The following is a 20,781-nucleotide window of genomic DNA, read 5'->3' as shown; positions in this document are numbered from 1 at the left end:
CAGAAGAAGATATAATAGAGAAAATAATAGCAGGTGCAGAGATGGATAAACTAACACCTGAATTAAAAAATAAGGAAGAGTCAGAATACTGTATTATAAATGTTGGGGCAAGTTCTACTGATGGTTGGAGAAAAGGACAAAGTAATAAATGTACATTTAGTCATAACAATAGTAGTAGGAGTGAAAAGGTTAAAAAAAGAGACATATTTCTTGGTGATAAATGGGTTAAGGGAAAATAGATATAGGATTATATATATATAAATAAGATCAATGTATATGGAGTCTTCGGAGAGGGGCGGCATATAAATCTAATAAATAAATAAAAAATAAATATGATTTGTCTACAATAAATATGTAAAAATAGTTGTGTAATAGGTTGTGAGCACAGTAAGAAATGTAACACAGATTTGCTATGCAAATGTCCAATGTTTTTAATATCTTTGTTCTATGTGTTATGTATATATGTTAATAAATAAAACTTTATAATTAAAAAAAACAAGGATGCCCCTTTGGGTGTTCCATGGGAAATTCTTTTTTTTCAAGAAAAGAAATGGTGGAGAAGCTGGACAGGTGGATTTATAGTAAAGTAATATATTTTAATTTTGGTGATCCTATCCTCAAGTCTAAGGATGAGCTAGAATCAGAAGGACATGTCAGCCCCTAGTATACATATTTACAACAGAAAGAGATATTTAAATTATACAAAAAGAGCTATAAGTTTGACTCTTTTAAAAATGAATCGGAAATTCTATTGTGTGGTAATGATGAACATGTCATTGCTAAGTTCTATAAAATATTGTTGAATTTGGATTTGAAAAGTGAATATGTAAAGCATTGTGTGATTCAGTGGGCAAGGAACTTTGGATATGATGTAAAGCCTGAACAATGGGAAAATATATGGATGAAAGATTTAAAAATTATATTAAATTACAATTTAAAAGAAAAATTTTGTAAGATGATGTATCATTGTTATTTAACACCAGATAAATTATCAAGCATGTATAAAGGTATTTCAAATGAATGCTGAACATACAAATCTAAACAAGTGACGTTTTATCATTTATAGTGGTCATATGGTAAAGCAAAAAAATATTGGAGTAGGATTCATTTTCTAATACAGAAGGTTCTTAAAGTGGATATAAAGATAAAACCAGAAACTTTTCTTTTACTTTAGTGGAAAAAGACTTAGAAAAAAAGTGGAACTTTTATGTTGATGGCACCAAAATTATTTTATGCACAAAAATGGAAGGATGCTTTAATCTCTACAATGGATAAATGTTTGCAAAAGCTGATGGAATTAGCAGAAATGGCTATATTGACTGCTTTGATAAAACAAAAAAACAACAATCACTTTAGTTTCTACTTAGAAAATGCTTCTGGACTTTCTGATTAAGTTTATTTTTTTAAATTTTATTGATTAGATAGATCTGTTGTTATACAAATGGCTACTTTATACTACATATTATGTAAAAGTAAAAAAGTTGAGGTTTGATGTCACTTTGTATTTTACTGCATCAAAGGAAGTTGGAAGTCAATGCTTTTTCTTTGTTTTCCCCCTTTTCACTACATTTTCTCTTTCCTTTTCCCTCCCCTATTTTTTCTATTATTACTCTTTACTCTATTATTACTCTTGCATTTTTTGTATTTTATATTATAAACTAATAAAAAGGAAGATTATTACACAGAAGACAAAGTGGTACAGCTTGTTTATTAGTTTTCTTCACTGCCTTCCAAATGCATGAGGAAAGCAACTCCCAACTGACAAAGATTGCCCAAGAATTGGGCATCAGATTGAGGAAATTTGGTGCATCAGAACTTTTAAATAGTGAAATAAGTATCATAAAATTTTAGTACTTACATACTTATATATGTTTCATAGTATTCCTTCTTGGGATAAACAACATTAAGCAATAGATACAAAAACAAGTACAATAAGAAGAAACAGGCAAAATAAAAATAGAAGAATAATAGTAAATACATTAGAATACTATGAGCAACATCCAGAAAAACAAATGGCGCTTATATTTTTGGACGTGAAAAAGGCATTTGACAATGTAGATTGGAACTTTATGAAAATACAACTAAATAAGATGGAGGTAGGAACAAAGTTTTTTAACATAATAGATGCTATATACTCTGAACAAACAGCTAAAATTATAATAAATGGTGAACAGACCAAAAAAGTAGATATACAACGAGGAGTAAGACAAGGTTGTCCAATATCGCCATTATTATTTATTTTAACATTAGAGGTATTGTTGATAAAAATAAGAGCAGATAAGGAAATAAAAGGATTGAAGATTAAAAAAGAAACTTATAAAACACAAGCATTTGCAGATGACGTGGTGTTTGTTTTGGAGGACCCAACAGAATCTATTTTAAACTTAATAAACTCAATTGAAGAATATGGGAAAGTTGCAGGATTGAAAATAAATAAAGAAAAGACGCAGATATTAACAAAAAATATGACTGAAACACAAAGAAAGTATTTAGGAGATTTATCAAACATGAAAATTGCAAAAAAAGTGAAATATTTAGGGATATGGATGACCTCTAAAGCTGTATCTTTGAAAAATGATAATTATTTAAAATTATTAAGTCATGTTAAAAAAGATTTAGAAATATGGAGTAATTTACAACTATCACTGGTAGGAAGAATTTCTACAATTAAAATGAATATCCTTCCTAAAATTTTGTTTCTTTTTCAAGTTATTCCAATAAACCCAGGACCGAATTTTTTTGAATTAAATAAGATAATTAAAAATTTTATTTGGCAAGGTAAAAAATCGAGAATAAAACAAAATTCATTAGAAGATCGTAAGGAAAGAGGAGGCCTAGGTCTCCCAAATTGGAAACTATATTATCACGCCACCGCTTTGACATGGATAAAAGAATGGTTGACCCTAGAAAACCAAAGGATGCTCAACCTAGAAGGCCACGATCTGATGGTTGGTTGGCATGCATTTATAAGGTACGATAAATTAAAAACACATTCATATTTTAAAAATAATATTATTAGGAAAGCATTGATAGAAGTATGGAATGAAATAAAGAAAAACCACTTTTTAGTAATGCCAGAATGGGTTTCACCCATTGAAGCTATTACACATCCGAATCTTAAAGAAAAAGGTAAGATTTGGAAATATAGGGATTTGTTAGATGATCAATTTAAATTAAGAACAAAACAAGAACTATATGATGTAGGTATTGACTTAGACTGGTGGCAATATATGCAGATTAGTTCTAGATATCAAACAGATATAAAGATTTATATTTTTAAAAAAGAAAATAATGTATTGAGTAAATTATTATTTCAAAATCATCCAAAAACAATTGGAAATGTGTATAAATACTTATTAAATTACAGAACGATAGGTTGGATATTGTATAAGCATAGAATGTTTTAAAATATAAATGAATTTAATTAACAAGTTTAATATTACAAATATAGAGTTAAATTTAACAAGAATGTAACTTACATGTGTGGCATTTCTGCTTTGATTAGTTAGGATTTTTTATAATTTTGTATTAGTTAGACTTCTACGACAAGAGGAGCAATGGTAGCTCCTTAAATGTTTAGTTTTTTTTAAAATAAAGTTTTATTGATTTTTAAAAGTTTACATAGAACAAACATATAACAGTGCACAGTGCATGTGCCCATCACCTAACAATAACACACCCCCCCATCACCCCCACCACCCATACAAGAGGATTCAAGAAAATTTAATTATTTATCTGTTATTCCTTGGCTCTATCTTGCATCAAGTATTACTAAAAGAGTGATTGCAATTTATTTTTCATATTTACATCACAGATTCTACTTGACATATAAACTTTTATCTTATTCCATCGCACCATCAACTTCTCCAATTTGTTCTCATCGAAATTATTTAATCTTATTTCCATGATTTCAAAATGTATGTGGTCCACCATGTACCAGTACCAATTTTGTAATGTCCATTTTGGTTTCTCTTCAGATCGTATAAATCTTTCGCCTTTTGCTCCTTAAATGTTTAGTGTTGTATGTCTTTGTTTGTCTTTTTGAAAATTCAATAATTTTTTTTTTAAAAGAAGAAACAGGCAAAATAAAAATAGAGGATCTAAATCAACTTGATAACAATATCATAATAACTCTCCGTACCATTTTATCTTTGCAACTCATCTTTTATTATATCGTATTTGTAACCTGATTCACACATCGCCTTTTGCCCTTTAAATTTCTCTTATCTCTGTTCTGTGGAATCTTAGCAACTCATCCCAACCACAACACTTTATTTTCCTTTAATCCTAGAATTCTTCCTTTCTATTCGTTTATTTTTTTTTCCAATTTTTTTATTAATTTTCATAAAATAAACAGACACACATACAAACACTAAACATAAAGTGGGGGTGTATTTCCCCCGCTTCTTTTGAAAGTATACATTCAAGTACAGAAAAAGAATACATAATTGAATATATGTTAAATGTTAAAAGGTCTAGTAAATTTGGGTTAAGGTTTTACAAATCTTAAGTACAATGTAAATATTAGGTAAAATTAATATAACATAGTCATCAAAAAATACCTTTAATGTAATCTTAATTACTATAGTAAGATGTCATATTCATCAAACAAAACGTTTAAACTAATTTCAACTACTATACATATATAGACCAAAATTCTTAATATGTTACTTATACATAAACTACTATGTCATAATCATCAAAAAATGCATTTAAACTAGTATTAATATTGTTATCACCTAGGTAAAAACAAATACAAAAAATTAACTAAAAATAAATGTATATATCTTATTTTTTCTTATCTATCCATTTATAAACATTGTTCCATGTTTCATAAAATTTAGTATCTTCTTGATCATTTAATCTTCTTGTCATCATGTCCATTTCAGCGCAATCTAGTATTTTAGCTATAACTTCTTCTTCCTTGGGGATTTCCTCCCCCTTCCAATTTTGCGCATATATTATTCTAGCTGCAGTTAATATGTGTATAATTAAGTAAAGAATTTCTTTCTTGTAAGTCTGATTGGTAACTCCTAATAAGTAAAATTCCAAACAAAAAAAACCAAACAAGCTCAAATCTAAAAAAATCCTTTCTATTCGTTTATAGATTTGAGCTTGTTTGGGTTTTTTTGTTTGGTTTGTAATTCACCAGCCCATTTAATGTTGCATCAGCCAGCTGGGTCTGCATGCCAGCTTTCCAGAAAAGAAGTTTGAGGCAGGCTATCTCTGTGAGATAGTTTAAAAAAAACATTAATGGAAGAAGCCCTAATTTAGGCAGGAAACACAGATAGCAAACTCAAACAGAAGTCTGAGGCATCAACCTGACTCAAGCCAAGAGCTGAAAAACACTTGGGAGACATCCCATATTAGAAGATGTTACACAATTACACAGTATGCAGGGAGTTCATGTGCAGCAGATTCCCTTAAATACATATTGTATATGCCAAAATTCCACACAGGAAAAGTACTAACCCTAAAGCAGGAAAAGAGTCCACAGAGAGAATGTACCATCATCATCAAACTGTCCTGCTGCCTGGTTGAAAATGTGCTTTAAAGCATACAGGACTATAATAATAATATATTGATGTAGAATTATGTTGACATTTAAGGCTTAGAATTTATTAAAATTGTATGTGATATCAAAACTTGCTAATTGCATGACAACAATTGCCCAAGAATTCTGGGAGTCATTTAAATGGTATCACACTGAGGAAATTTGGTATACCAGGACAAAGATCTGTCCTCACATTGCCGTCACTCGGCGAAACCTCTGGACTGGCACAGGAGTTCATGGCCACCATGACAGGCATGGACCTGACCCAAGTAGTACAGGGTCCGACTCACGAGGGAGGGCACGCACCCAACATGGTATTCCTCTCTGAGCAATTGAGTAATGGTCTGAGACTAAGGGGCTTAGAAGTATTGCCTTCGTCATGGTCAGACCATTTTCTACTGTGGCTTGACTTCCTGGCTCCAATCCTTCCCCGCAGGGAGGCGGAACCGATTAGGTTGTTCCGCCCCAGGCGCCTGATGGATCCAGAAGGTTTTCAGACGGCGCTTGGGGTTATTCCAGATACACTCGTCTACAGCTCTGCAGAGTCGCTGGTTGAGGCCTGGCACAAGGCTGCAGCAGAGGCTCTGGACCGAATTGCGCTGTTGCGACCTCTCCGTGGCGCTAGACCCTGTAGAGCTCCATGGTTCAACGAGGAGCTCCGGGAGTTGAAACGCCAGAAGAGACGTCTAGAGAAGCGATGGAGGAAGAGTAAGTCCGAATCCGATTGAACACTTGTAAGAGCTCACATTAAGACTTACAAAGTGGTGCTCAAGGTGGCAAGATGCGCGTATCATTCCGCCTTGATTGCATCAGCGGAATCCTGCCCAGCCGCTCTGTTTAGGGTGACCCGCTCCCTTCTTAACCAGGGGGGAGTTGGGGAGCCCTTGCAGAGTAGTGCCGAGGATTTTAACACATTTTTCGCTGATAAAATCGCTCGGATCCGGGCGGACCTCGACTCCAATTGGATAACAGAGTCGACTGACAACAAGTCAGTCGAGGTGACTGGGGCCCGTACTTGTCCACCTGTCTGGGAAGAGTTTGATCTGGTGACACCTGATGAAGTGGACAAGGCCATTGGAGCTGTGAGTTCCACCACCTGTTTACTGGATCCGTGTCCCTCCTGGCTGGTTTTGGCCAGCAGGAAGGTGACATGGAGCTGGGTCCAGGAGATTGTCAATGCCTCCTTGGGGAGGGGGTCCTTTCCGGCTCCTTATAAGGAGCCACTTGTGCACCCCCTCCTCAAGAAGCCTTCCCTGGACCCAGCCGTGCTTAATAACTACCGTCCAGTCTCCATCCTTCCCTTTATGGGGAAGGTTGTTGAGAAGGTGGTGGCGCTCCAACTCCAGCGGTCCTTGGAAGAAGCCGATTATCTAGGTCCCCAGCAGTCTGGATTCAGGCCCGTCTACAGCACGGAAACTGCTTTGGTCACGTTGATGGATGATCTCTGGCGGGCCCGGGACAGGGGCTTGTTCTCTGTACTGGTGCTTCTTGACCTCTCAGCAGCTTTCAATACCATCAACCATGGTATCCTTCTGCGCCGGCTGGAGGGGTTGGGAGTGGGAGGCACTGTTCTCCAGTGGTTCTCCTCCTACCTCTCTGGTCGGTCGCACTCGGTGTTAGTGGGGGGTCAGAGGTCGACCTCGAGGTTACTCCCTTGTGGGGTGCCTCAGGGGTCGGTCCTCTCCCCCCTGCTATTTAATATCTACATGAAACCGCTGGGTGAGATCATCCAGGGGCATCAGTATGCGGATGATACCCAGTTATACATCTCCACCCCATGTCCAGTCAACGAAGCAGTGGAAGTGATGTGCCGGTGCCTGGAGGCTGTTGGGGTCTGGATGGGTGTCAATAGATTCAAGCTCAACCCAGATAAGACGGAGTGGCTGTGGGTTCTGCCTCCCAAGGACAATCCCATCTGTCAGTCCATAACCCTGGGGGGGAATTATTGACCCCCTCAGAGAGGGTCCGCAACTTGGGCATCTTCCTCGACCTACAGCTTACATTAGAAAAACATCTTTCAGCTGTGGCGAGGGGGGCGTTTGCCCAGGTTCGCCTGGTGCACCAGTTGCGGCCCTATCTGGACCGGGACTCACTTCTCACAGTCACTCATGCCCTCATCACCTCGAGGTTCGACTACTGTAATGCTCTCTACATGGGGCTACCTTTGAAAAGTGTTCGGAAACTTCAGATCGTGCAGAATGCAGCTGCGAGAGCAATCATGGGCTTCCCAAGGCATGCCCATGTTACACCAACACTCTACAGTCTGCATTGGTTGCCGATCAATTTCTGGTCACAATTCAAAGTGTTGGTTATGACCTATAAAGCCCTTCATGGCATCGGACCAGAATATCTCCGGGACCGCCTTCTGCCGCACAAATCCCAGCTACCGGTTAGGTCCCACAGAGTTGGCCTTCTCTGGGTCCCGTCGACTAAACAATGTCATTTGGCGGGACCCAGGAGAAGAGCCTTCTCTGTGGCGACCCTAACCCTCTGGAACCAGCTCCCCCCAGATATCAGAGTTGCCCCCACCCTCCTTGCCTTTCGCAAGCTCCTTAAAACCCACCTCTGTCATCAGGCATGGGGAAATTGAAATTTTTTCCCTTCCCCCTAGGCTTATAGAATTTATACATGGTATGCTTGTTTGTATGATTGGTCTCTTAAATCGGGGGGTTTTAGATTATTTTTTAATATTAGATTTGTTACATTGTTTTCTTTACTGTTGTTAGAGTCTTCGGAGAGGGGCGGCATACAAATAAATAAATAAATAAATAAATAAATAAATAAATAAATAAATAAAAAATTGGCAAAAAGAATCAGAACACCAAATATAAGCTGAATAAACAAGACCTTGCTGACAAGCCTCACTCCATTAAAGACCTTGGAATACTCATATCAAATGACCTAAGTGCCAAAGCCCACTGCAACATCACCAAAAAGGCCTCAAGAGTTGTTAACCTAATCCTATGTAGCTTCTCCTCTGGTAATCTCACACTACTAATCAAAGCATACAAAATTTTCACCAGACCAATCCTTGAATACAGCTCATCTGTCTGGAACCCTGCACCACATTTCGGACATAAACACTCTAGAAAAAGTCCAGAGATACTTTACTAGAAGAGCCCTCCACTCATCCACTCGCAACAGAATATCTTATGCAACTAGACTTACAATCCTAGGTTTAGAAAGCTTAGAACTACATTGTCTTAAACACGACTAAGCATAGCCCATAAAATCATCTGCTACAACGTCCTTCCTGTCAACACTACTTCAGCTTCAACCACAATACATGAGCACACAACAGATACAAACTTAAAGTTAACCACTCTGCAGGAAATATGACTTTAGTAACCAAGTACAGTAATCATCTTACGAACTTAATTGGTGCCAGGAGGAGGTTCGTAAGGTGAAAAGTTCGTAAGATGAAACATTGTTTCCCATAGGAATCAATGGAAAAGCGATTAATGCGTGCAAGCCCAAAACTCAGAAACCCGGAAGCCGGCCGCCAAGACCGAAGGAGGCTTGAGCCTCCCTTTGCCCCACGCTGCTTCACCCTGCCTGTTGTCGTGGGCGAAGTGCTGGGGGGAGGGAGTCAGGAAGGTCCTCCTACTCCCCCCCCAGCCAAAAACACAAAGACGGTCTGCCGCCGCCTGCTTGAGCCAGGATGACAGGCAGGGCGGAGCAGCGTGGAGCAAAGGGAGGCTGAAACCGCCGGTGGCTTCAGCTTCCCATTGCTCCGCGGGCGGCGGCAGACCGCCTTTGTATTTTTGGCTGGGGGGGAAGCAGGAGGCACAGGATCGGGCCGGCGGCGGGTGCGCCACGAGGTAGCAGGTCAGCATCCTGGGCGGGCAGGCGGTGGGTGAGGAGCCGCGGACAAGCGGGCCCAGCTCAGGCTCCGGCTAGACCTCCAGCGAGGATGAGGCGGGCAGTGGCTGGGCGCGGCGGTGGCGGTGAGGGTGTGTCCGACTTGAGGCTGAGAGATGCAGCGGGGAACATCGGCGCGGGAGGCAGGAGAGGACTGGGCGACTGGAGCATCAGCGCCGCCGCCACGCCCGGCTCGGCTTCCCTGGCCACCGCAGGCACCGCGCGCTGTGATCTTCCGGGCCGGCTCAGGCTCCGGCCAGGCCAGGCCTGACCGAGGAGGCTCAACCGAAAGGGGCTGGGGCTGGAGCCGCAGAGAGGGACACGCCTTCCGCCTGGAAAGTCCTGCCCCTTCATCCCCAAAGGCCGGCCTTTTGGGCTGGGAGGGAAGGTGAAATGCCGGCAGCTGTAGCAGCTGCTACGAGAGGCATTTCACTTTCCCTCCCAGCCAAAAAGGCTGGCCTTCGGGGATGAAGGGGCAGGACTTCCCGGGCGGAAGGCGTGCCCCTCTCTGCAGCTCCTTTTTGGCTGGGAGGGAAGGTGAAATGCCGGTGGCTGTAGCAGCTGCTACGAGAGGCATTTTTTTTGCCAGCCTCCCGAATGTGTGGGCTGGGGTCTTTCTGGGAGAGCAAGCAGCGCGAAGCCGAAAGAAACGCGTGGAGGCTGGTAAACAAAAGGCAGAACTTTCAGCTTCTGGGTGGATGGGAGCGGCGTTTTACATTGATTCCTCCGGCCGCTTAGCTCCTCCCATCCACCCAGAAGCCGAGAGTTCTGCCTTTTGTTTACCAGCCTCCCGAAGGTGTGGGCTGGGGTCTTTCCGGGAGAGCAAGCAGCCCGAAGCCGAAAGAAACGCGTGGAGGCTGGTAAACAAAAGGCAGAACTTTCGGCTTCTGGGTGGATGGGAGAAGCTAAGCGGCTGGAGGAATCAATGTAAAACGCCACTCCCATCCACCCAGAAGCCGAAAGTTCTGCCTTTTGTTTACCAGCCTCCACGCGTCTCTTTCGGCTTCTGGCTGGACAGGAGGAGCTAAGCAGCACGGAGACGTTGCCAGCCCAGTGGCGTTTTACATTAATTCCTCTGGCCGCTTAGCTCCTCCCATCCATCCAGAAACCGAAAGAAAAGCTCAGAAGCTGGGGGAGTCGGGGTGTGTGGAAGAGGTCTGCGGGAGAACAGGGGGGGAGCTGCGGTGCCTAGACACCCACCTGGAGCAAAACCACCCCGCGACCACCAGCTAGGGGAAAGACCCCAGCCCATGCCTGCTGCTTGCTTTCCTGGGACGACGCAAAGACCACCTTCGGGAGCTTCCCAGCCGGGTCCCTTCCACGGAGCGGTGGCTGCGGTTCCCCCCAGTTCTCCCGTGGACCTCTTCCACACACCCTCGCCCCCCCCCAGCCTCTGCACCACCGCCCGACTGTCAACTTGTAAAGAAGTGAGAAGACAAGGAGGAGCTGGGTGCCGATGGCGGCGGAGGAAGGCGAATGCTGCCCGAAGGTTGGGAGGGAGGCGGAATACAGGAGGAGGAGGAGGAAAAGGAGGGAGGCAGGGAGGAAATTCCGGAAATGACAGTCACAAGGCAGGGAAATCCCTGCTGCAGTAAGAGAGCACAAGGTAGAGCGCATGCACAGTAGGAGAGACCACGCCCCCGGCTCGGGTTCGTAAGGTGAAAATGGTTCTTAAGACAAGGCAAACAAATCATGAACCCCGGGTTCGTATCACGAAAGACGAGGGGTTCGTATCATGAGGTACCACTGTAGTTGATGCATGGAACTCACTACCAGACTCTGTAGTATTATCACCTAACCCCTAAACATTTACCCTTAGATTATCCACTGTTGACCTCTCCCAATTCATAAGAGGTCAGTAAGGGGCGTACATAAATGCACCAGAGTGCCTTCTAATGTTTCTCTTTGCCCTAATGTTTCTCTTTTACCAGTATCTTGTATATAAATATTATATCTTTGTATACTACCAATATGTGTCGGTTACTGCTTTGGCCTGTTAACAGCTGTTCTAATAAAGGGGTTCCATTCTAATCATTATCTCGCCTCAGTTCCTGACCCTGTCGTTCTACCCAAGATAGAACAGTTTCTGAAGTCTTTTTCAACACCATTAGATTCTGATATACTAAAGATGAATAAATTGACTACCAAGTTATTATGGAGACTTAAGATGCTAAACCATATTTATTAATTAGTACAAACCATACACTAACCAACCTTGCTTTCTTTTTTATGTTACTCAATCTTTGGGCTCTAGGTAACATCCACAGTAAAAAGAAATGTTTTTAAAACAAAGATAACTATAAGGAAAACTTTGCTCTAAAGTCCCATAGAAAATAAGGGTATAAGTGCTGTCAGCAAAGGATAGGTGTCACATGGGCCTGCAGGGAAGCAAATTCCATGTTAGGAGGACTGCCACAGAAAATGTGTACCTAACACTGCAAGCAAGACAGTGCCAGGTCCGATGTATCATCACTTTAACAGATTTTTTTTTCATTATCTGGCTGATTCAGATCTACGACCAGTCACAGAATGTGACTGGATCACTTTGGGCTACATGCAATTTCTCAGTCTAGTTTATAAAAGTGGAAGCGGAGAGTTATGTCTGCTGCCTTAAGAGAACATAATTCCAATTAAGTATTGGGTTCATAACCTGCACATGGGTTATTAAAGAACAGAGGTGGGTTGCTCCTGGTTCAGAGTGGTTCTATAGAACTGGTAGCAGGAATTTCCCCCCACTCGCTGAACCAGGAGCAATCACTGTTGGCCAAATCCCTGAACAGGCTATAATTTTGTTTTTAGATTCTATGCATACGCTTGGCTTCAGCACTGTGCATTCATGCACAAAGCGCAAAGCACTTGTACTGTCTAACATGGCTATGCAACACGCAATGCATGCGCACCCACGTGGCATGGAGCAAACAAACTGGCACCGAGGTAAGTTAGAACCCACCTCTGATAAAGAGGTATACTGTGGTACCTCTACTTAAGAACTTAATTCGTTCCGTGACCAGGTTCTTAAGTAGAAACATTCTTAAGTAGAAGCAATTTTTTCCATAGGACTCAATGTAAAAGCAAATAATGGGCACAAACCCATTAGGAAAGAAATAAAAGCTCAGAATTTGGGAGGAAGGAGAAAAGGATAACAGTCGCTGCTGAAGGAAGAAGGTGAGGTGAAGGAAATAAAAAAAATCCAAATCTTTAAGGTGACTCTGAGGTGGCGAAGAGGAGCACGCGCCTCCAATACACCCAGAGTGAGGCTGCCTCCTATACACTGCCTCCCATACACTGGCTGCTGCTGCTGCTACTTGCTGCCTCTTCCTTCCCATGCTGGAATGGAGAACAAAGATTCCTATAAAATGAAAGTCTTTTTAAAAAGGCAATTGAAGATTTACAAAATAATTACAAGATTCAATATTCAAAATATTACTACTCATTTCTGCATCAGATGACAGTGTTAGATGTATGGGAAACTCTGCATAATATATAAATGTTTGTATCAGTCATTTTAGAATGTGATGGAGGTAAGAGCATAAATAATTAAGTGGTGTATTCTACTGTATAAATTATGTTCTAATTTGTGAGTTTAATATGCTGATAGATAATGCTAATACTATTGTATCACTTAATGTAGGTCAAGTAATCCACAGGGTTTACCAATTCAATGGTAATCTACTAAATGAGGTGTTATCAAGTATATATATATAAAAGGTTATGCAATAAACTTCAAAATTGTGAATATATTTACAGAAATGAATGTACAATGCTGTGCTTTATATAATGAGATTTTCTTCATTTTTAACTCACTATAAACTTCTATATCCATGTACAAACAAGCCTCATTGTTGTAATCCTTAGATTACGGAGCACATTACGCATATGGCACTTTGTAGTGATTTTCAACTTTGGTCTTGGAGAAGATTATTGAATATATGTATAGTCAAGAAAACAAATAGAATGTAGAAAATTCAAAGCAGAATGTTCCTTTAGAATGCTAAGGAGCATGTTTAAATTATCATATTTTAGACATGCTATGCAAGACTCATCTCTCTTTAGTTTGCTTTTCACCTTTTGTAAGCATTATGGACTTCTTAAGGGAAATAGTGGGGAAATATGGATTAAAAGTAAGTAACAATGATGTAGGGCTAAAATTAAAATTCTGACAGACCTATGAAATTAGTATGAAATTTGAATAAGCTTTTCATAACATAGCATAAAACAAATTGTACAAAATTTGGCAGGTACAGACCTAGGCTTTCATGCTACAAGCAGGAAAAGAAAAATAGATGATCCTCATTAATATATAAGCAAAGCATTCACCTTTATATCTATTGCGTGCATATACATCTTCATCATCTTCTATTGGTGAATATCCTGATCCTACAATACAAAAGAGAAAAAACAATACAGCAAGAAGGAAAATATAATGCATTTTAAATGCATCTGTTAAGTTCTTGTAAAGGTAAGCAAAGGGAGATTGAGCATGTAACAACATCATACAGCCATGCAAATTGCATAAGCTTCCATGTATAGCAAAATCTGTTTATAGTGAAACACATAAAATTATTGATTCAGGATGTCAAAATTGATAATTGAATTGGTTCCCAATTTTAAATCAGAAAAGGGTAAAATTTATGCAGCTGCAATCATACATCACAAATCAGTAATTTTCAAGGTTTCACTATAAGACAGTTCAAAGATACAAAGATACATCAGCCATCCTAACACAGAGATGTCATGCAGACATAACTATCATTCTACATTCATCTATATGTACGATAAAACTTAGTTATGAAGATAAAGTGATAATTACATACATCTAAAGCTATTCCAGCCAATCAAAGCTTTAACAGTATAAAAGAAATAATATATAAATTACTTACCTGAATGGAAAAATGAACATAGGATATATTGCCATACCTCGTTAAACCTGTATACTATTTTTAATATCGGTACTCAGTGCTAGGTAGTGGAATCTGAGATTTCACTTTATGTCTTCATCTGTTACAATAATTCCTTCTATTATTTGGCAAGTACACGATCATAGTTCCCATGCCAACTATTCATAGACAAATAAATCCCTAAGAGCAGATCTGTGCCATCCATTCTAAAAGATGCGATCCCTCGCTTGACAAGGATGAAGAGCCTGGTTGACAAATATTGATATGGGGACAAATATTTAGTTGACAAATAAAGGTGTGGTGCATCTATTATGCAAAAACTTGTTTTAAAGAGTTATTGCATAAAAGACTCAACTACCGGTAATTCCACGATAGGAATATATAAAATTTTCTAGTTTCCAACTGTTGATCCATTTATTTCAAGTTAGACCACTATATAGGACTTATGTCAAGAGCTTCATTTTGATTAATTTTGCAGGATCCAATCTGGGTTGTTTATAGTTGGTCCATGGTGGCTCATCGCCAAGAGGTCATGCCCAACAGCCAGATATGTCCAGCCACGGGTAGGGCACTTGGCATAGGTTCCCAAGCCTGAAGGTGGACATCTTACACGAGGTTCCCAAGCCTCTTTTGAGTATCTTTGCCTAGATACTTCCCTTTTGGGAAGCCTAAAGGAAGCATCTTAATGGTTCCCAAGCCATAGTAAAATATCAGTGCTGCAGAGACAAGAATTTTTAACTAATAATTTTAGCTGGGTTTTTTGGTAATTTATACTGTCGTCCAAGTGCTGTAGTTGCTGGTACTAGAAGAACTGCTAGAATATGCTGTTCAAGAATCCAACAGGAATCTCTTCTACTAGGCCAATCTCTTCTACTAAGCCTTCACCAACTCCAACCCTCCTCCTCCCAACCCCACTGCCTACAAGCAACAAATATTCAGTACTCTCGGAACAAGAAAACCTGCAAACATCTGACAAAGAACCACCAAGAACCAAGCACAACACAACTCCACCAAAAGCCTCAACAACATAAGCTAACCTCCCTCACCCCAAGCCAGCCAAAAAGAAAAGGAGAGTACTGGTAATTGGAGACTCAATCCTCAGGGGAACTGAGCCTCCCATCTGCAGACAAGACAACCAATCTAGAGAGGTGTGCTGCCTCCCTGGAACTAAAATCTCTGACATAACTGAAAACCTCACCAAAATACTCAAACCCACGGACTACTACCCACTATTGGTGATTCATGCGGGAATCAACGACACAGGGAAAGACATGAACCAAATTATGAAAGACTATGACCACTTGGGCAACACAATCAGAAAAACAGGTGCTCAGGTTGTTTTTTCCTCCATCCTCCCCACTAGAGGACGACACCCCGCCAGAGAACGCAAAATCCCGCAGATAAATCACTGGCTTAAAGGATGGTGTTGCCATAAGAACTTAGGCTTCCTCGACCATGGCCTGCACTATCTCCAAGAAGGGCTTCTAGCAAGCGACGGGCTACACCTCACTAGAGCGGGGAAGAACCTCCTAGGCAACTGACTAGCCCAACTCATCAGGAGGGCTTTAAACTAGCTCTGAGAGGGGAGGGTGACCAAACTATACGACAAAACACTGAACAAAACAAGGAAGGGGAACGGGACAAGCCTACAAACAAACCTGAGATTAAAAAATTTCTACCTGCAAACAAACACAAACATCTAAAATGCCTGTACACGAACGCACAAAGCTTGGGAAACAAACAGGACGAACTGGAATGATTAATACACGAGGGCCAAAATGATCTAATTGGAATCACAGAAACCTGGTGGGACGAAACACATGCCTGGAACACACAGATAATGGGTTACAACCTCTTCAAGAAGAACAGGTCAAACAAGAAAGGAGGAGGTGTTGCACTATACATCAAAGACCACTACACTGCCACAGAACTACATCCAACCAAAGATGATAACCCCCTAGAAATCATATGGGTCAACATAAAAGAAAAAAAGAGCAACACCACAATTGGAGTATACTACAGACCACCCAATCAAACAGACACAATGGACGACCTTTTCACATGCCAACTAACAGACATATGCAACAAACACAGCACGGCAATAATGGAGGACTTCAACTACCCAGACATCAACTGGAAAACTAACTCAGCACCAAGCGGAAAGTCTGCCAAATTTCTTTCCAGTCTAGCTGACAACTTTCTAACCCAAAAAGTTGAAACAGGAACCAGAGGGAATGCTATATTAGACCTAATACTAACAAACAGGGAAGAAACAATAGAGGGAACAGAAGAAGAAGGGAAACTGGGAGAGAGCGACCACGTCATCCTCAAATTCAACATAGTGCAATCACTAGCTACTATACCCAACACCACTACAGTCCCAGACTTCAGAAAAGCGGACTTTAACAAGCTCAGAGCGAACCTTGAACAATGGCCCTGGAACGAACTCTTAGAAGGAAAAACCACTCAGGAAGCCTGGGTGATCCTAAAAAACAGCACCATAGATGCCCAAAACAACGCAATCCCCATGAAAAGGAAAAACAGGAAAACCAAAACTAAACCTGCATGGCTAAACAAAGCCCTCGCAAATGACATAAAAGGAAAAAAAGCTAAGTACAAACAATGGAAAGAAGGACTCATAACCAAAGCGGAATATCAGCAAACAGCCAGTTCCTGCAAACAAAAAATAAAAACAGCAAAGGCACAATATGAACAACACCTTGCAGCGGAAGTCAAAGACAACAAAAAAAGATTCTTCCAACACATCAACAATAAGAAAATCAAAGAAACAATCGTCACACTAAAAAACGAAGAGGGTAGAGAAATCACAGACAGCAATAACCAAGCACAGCTACTCAACGCCTACTTTGCAACAGTCTTCACACAAAAGGGAACCTCCCTCCAACCAATCTGCAATTTAACTGCAACAAACTGCCCCAGAACCGAACTCAACATAGACAAAAGCACAGTGAGGGACTACCTGAGGGAACTCAACGAATACAAATCACCAGGGCCAGACGGACTTCACCCCAAAGTCCTAAAAGAATTGGCAGACACCATAGCGGAACCACTCCTCCTCATCTACCAAATATCCTGGATCACTGGAGACCTACCGGAAGACTGGAAGCGAGCTGACGTAGTCCCCATCCACAAAAAAAGGCAAAAAGACCGACCCAGGTAACTACAGACCAATCAGTCTGATCTCTATACCTGGAAAAATACTGGAGAAAATAATCAAAAAACAACTTACCCACTTCCTAGAAACAAAGAAGATCATATCCAATAGCCAGCACGGATTCATCAGAAACAAATCATGCCAAACCAATCTCATATCATTTTTCAACACCATAACCAAGTCAGTTGACCAACGCAACTCAGTGGACCTCATATACTTGGACTTCAGTAAGGCTTTCGATAAAGTCGACCACAATCTCCTAATCCACAAACTAGAAAAAAATGGAGTAGATTACTACACATGTAGATGGATAAACAGCTGGCTGACCAACCGCACCCAACGAGTTGTCCTCAACGGCACCAAATCCACATGGAAAAAAGTAGACAGTGGAGTACCACAGGGCTCTGTCCTGGGTCCTGTACTCTTTAACATCTTCATCAACGACCTGGACGAGGGAATAAAAGGGGAACTAATAAAATTTGCAGATGACACCAAGCTGGCGGGGGTAGCCAACACCCTTGAGGACAGGCTCAGAGTACAAGAAGACCTAGACAGACTATCACAGTGGGCCCATACCAACAAAATGAGGTTCAACACCGACAAATGCAGAGTCCTCCACCTCGGCAAAAAGAACTCTAGACATACATACAGCCTGGGAGATACCCCACTCAGCAGTAGTGACTGCGAAAGAGATCTTGGAGTCTTGGTGGACAATCAAGTAAACATGAGTCAGCAATGTGCAGCAGCAGCCAAAAAAGCCAACTCAATCCTAAGCTGCATCAACAGAGGAATACGCTCCAAGACCAGGGAAGTACTAATACCACTCTACTATGCCCTGGTCAGACCCCACCTGGAGTACTGCATCCAATTCTGGTCACCTCACTACAAAAAAGACATCGAAACTCTGGAGAAGGTACAAAAAAGAGCAACCAAAATGATTAGGGGACTCGAAACCAAGACTTACGAAGAGAGATTGAGAGAACTGGGCATGGACAGCCTAGAAAAAAGAAGGTCTAGAGGGGACATGATAGCAGTTTACAGATACTTGAGGGGTTGCCACGGTGAGGAGGGGGTCTCTTTATTCCCCAGGGCACCAGAGGGCCGGACGAGGAACAATGGTTGGAAGCTGACCAAGGAGAGATTCAACCTGGAAATAAGGAAGAACTTCCTGACGGTCAGAGCGATCAACCAATGGAACTGCCTGCCAGGGGAGGTGGTGAAGTCCCCAACTCTGGACACCTTCAAGAGGAGATTGGACTTCCATTTGGCTGGGGTGCTGTAGGGTTTCCTGCTCAGGCAGGGGGTTGGACTCGATGACCTAACGGTCCCTTTCAACTCTATTAATAAATAAATAAATAAATAAAATGATTGTGCAGGCCCACATGGATGCATAAAGTTGATCAAGGCATCATGTTTTACAAATGATGTGTCAGATACTTTGCCAATCTACCATTTGATGTCATAAACACGGGCAACTTACTGACCAGCTGAAGTTCAGGCACATTAATCCCAGGTACACTCACTACATCCTTTGACTTACAAAGCTTGGCAACAAATGAGGAAGAATCATTTGACACTCTACTTAATGAAATTTGGTTCAAGTCAATGAAAATCACCAGTTTATTCCAAATGACTTGAACCAAATTTCATTAAGTAGAGTGTCAAATGCGCAGATTGTGAAGATTTAATTTCATCATTGTGACGATTCAATTTCATCAACAAAAATGAACTTGATTTTATTTATTTTTTGTTCACAAAATTCAAACAAGCCTTTTGCTGTGAAAATTTGGCTTTTTTTACAAACTAACCTGAGCTACTAGTTGCTTTACTGACTCTTTTCTCTTGTGCAGATTGGCCTAGCAGAAGATATTCCAGTTGGATTCCTGAACAGCATATTCTAGCAGTTCTTCCAGTACCAGCAACCACAGCGCTTAGACAACAGTATAAATTACCAAAAAAACCAGCTAAAATTATCAATGAAAAATTCTTATCTCTGCAGCACTGATGTTTTACTATGGCTTGACAACCATTTAAATAACACCTCCTTTAGGCTTGGGAAACCTAGGCAAAGACACCCAAAAGAGGCTTGGGAACCTCGTGTAAGATGTCCACCTTCAGGCTTGGGAACTTGTGCCAAGTGCCCCATCCATGGCTGGACATGCCTGGCTAATGGACATGACCTCTTGACGATGAGCTACCATGGAGCAACGCATGTTTAAAGCCCTAATTGACTTATACAGCCATTAGAAACATCAATGGGTCTGTTTCCTCTATCATGCAACAATACTGAGAGAACCCCCCACTTTTTCGGACTCTTAATTGAAACCTGGCCTCACCCTTCCATTTCCTAACAAACATTCCTCTTTTTAATATTTTTGAACACAGTCTTATAACATCTTGTATTCTTTATTTTTTTTAAAAAAACACTACTTATTGAAAAAAGAATCACTTTTGCTGCACTTGTATCAAGGGTGCAGAGCAGAAATCACAGGCTGCCCGCAAATAGTTGAGGAGATTTTTTTCAATCCTTATATGAAGAGGCACCAAAATGAAAACAGTATATTCTTAAAGAAGAGAATCTGCTCTTTCTAATGGTGCTAAAGTGAAGAGGATTGAAGCTGTCCCACAAGATCAAACAGGGCATCAAAGATAGTCAAAATTTGGCAAAAACCTGTTAAATACCAACTTTGAACTCTTATATTTTTTCAACAACTTGAAAGAAAGTGCTGAAAATTGGAAGTCCTCATTGCAGCTGTATACTTAGTACATCTGCCAAAAATCAACCTAAAAGGCCAAGTAGTTTTGAAACTACAGCAGAATATTGCTGTAAATTCATTTTTCAGGGGTTTTTTGCAATGTTTGAGCCTGAACCATGGAAAAAAAAAATAAGAGGATTTGGTACATGGGGTTTTGCCAGTTTATAAAGCCTTACAAGGTGTGCAGGTTCTCCAAATATCTCCAACATACTACTGGAACTGCCACATTTACAGCTTCTAGAATTTGGCCCAAAATGTCATTTTTGCCGACTCAGCATTTTGCAAACTTTATTTGAGGTATCCTAGAACTCCCAATTTTTAGTCTATTGAACTAGAGTTTTACACAGCACCTGGTTATAGATCTGGAAAGAAACTTACTCAGAGCAACTTAGAGTAATTTAAAAAAAACCTGCAAAGACTTAGGGCTGGGGAAACATTCTTTGCAGAGAGAAACAATGAAAGAACCTGCAAGGTAAGAGCTGGGAAGATCGTTAGCAGCTAGTTAGGGCTGGAAAAAAAGCTACATTCAAAGTATTA

General features: G+C 40.8%; 1 protein-coding gene across 2 annotated transcripts in view; it reads right to left on the bottom strand.

The window, feature by feature from the left end:
- The window catches only part of SRPX (sushi repeat containing protein X-linked), a 127,546-nt gene that overhangs the window by 60,560 nt on the left and 46,205 nt on the right, over nucleotides 1–20,781 (bottom strand). The window contains exon 2 of one of the 2 annotated variants that reach the window (XM_070750587.1): nucleotides 13,733–13,792. The exons of the other annotated variant lie outside the window; for it this stretch is intronic. Within the exon in view, the coding sequence (XP_070606688.1) occupies nucleotides 13,733–13,792 (60 nt within the window). The remainder of the gene's footprint in view (nucleotides 1–13,732; nucleotides 13,793–20,781) is intronic. 2 annotated transcript variants of the gene reach the window in all.

Source organism: Erythrolamprus reginae, chromosome 4 (assembly GCF_031021105.1).
Source record: "Erythrolamprus reginae isolate rEryReg1 chromosome 4, rEryReg1.hap1, whole genome shotgun sequence".
In the NCBI taxonomy this organism is placed as follows: domain Eukaryota; kingdom Metazoa; phylum Chordata; class Lepidosauria; order Squamata; family Dipsadidae; genus Erythrolamprus; species Erythrolamprus reginae.
The sequence above is the reverse complement of the archived record's forward strand: the minus strand, read 5'-3'. Positions and strand labels throughout refer to the sequence as shown.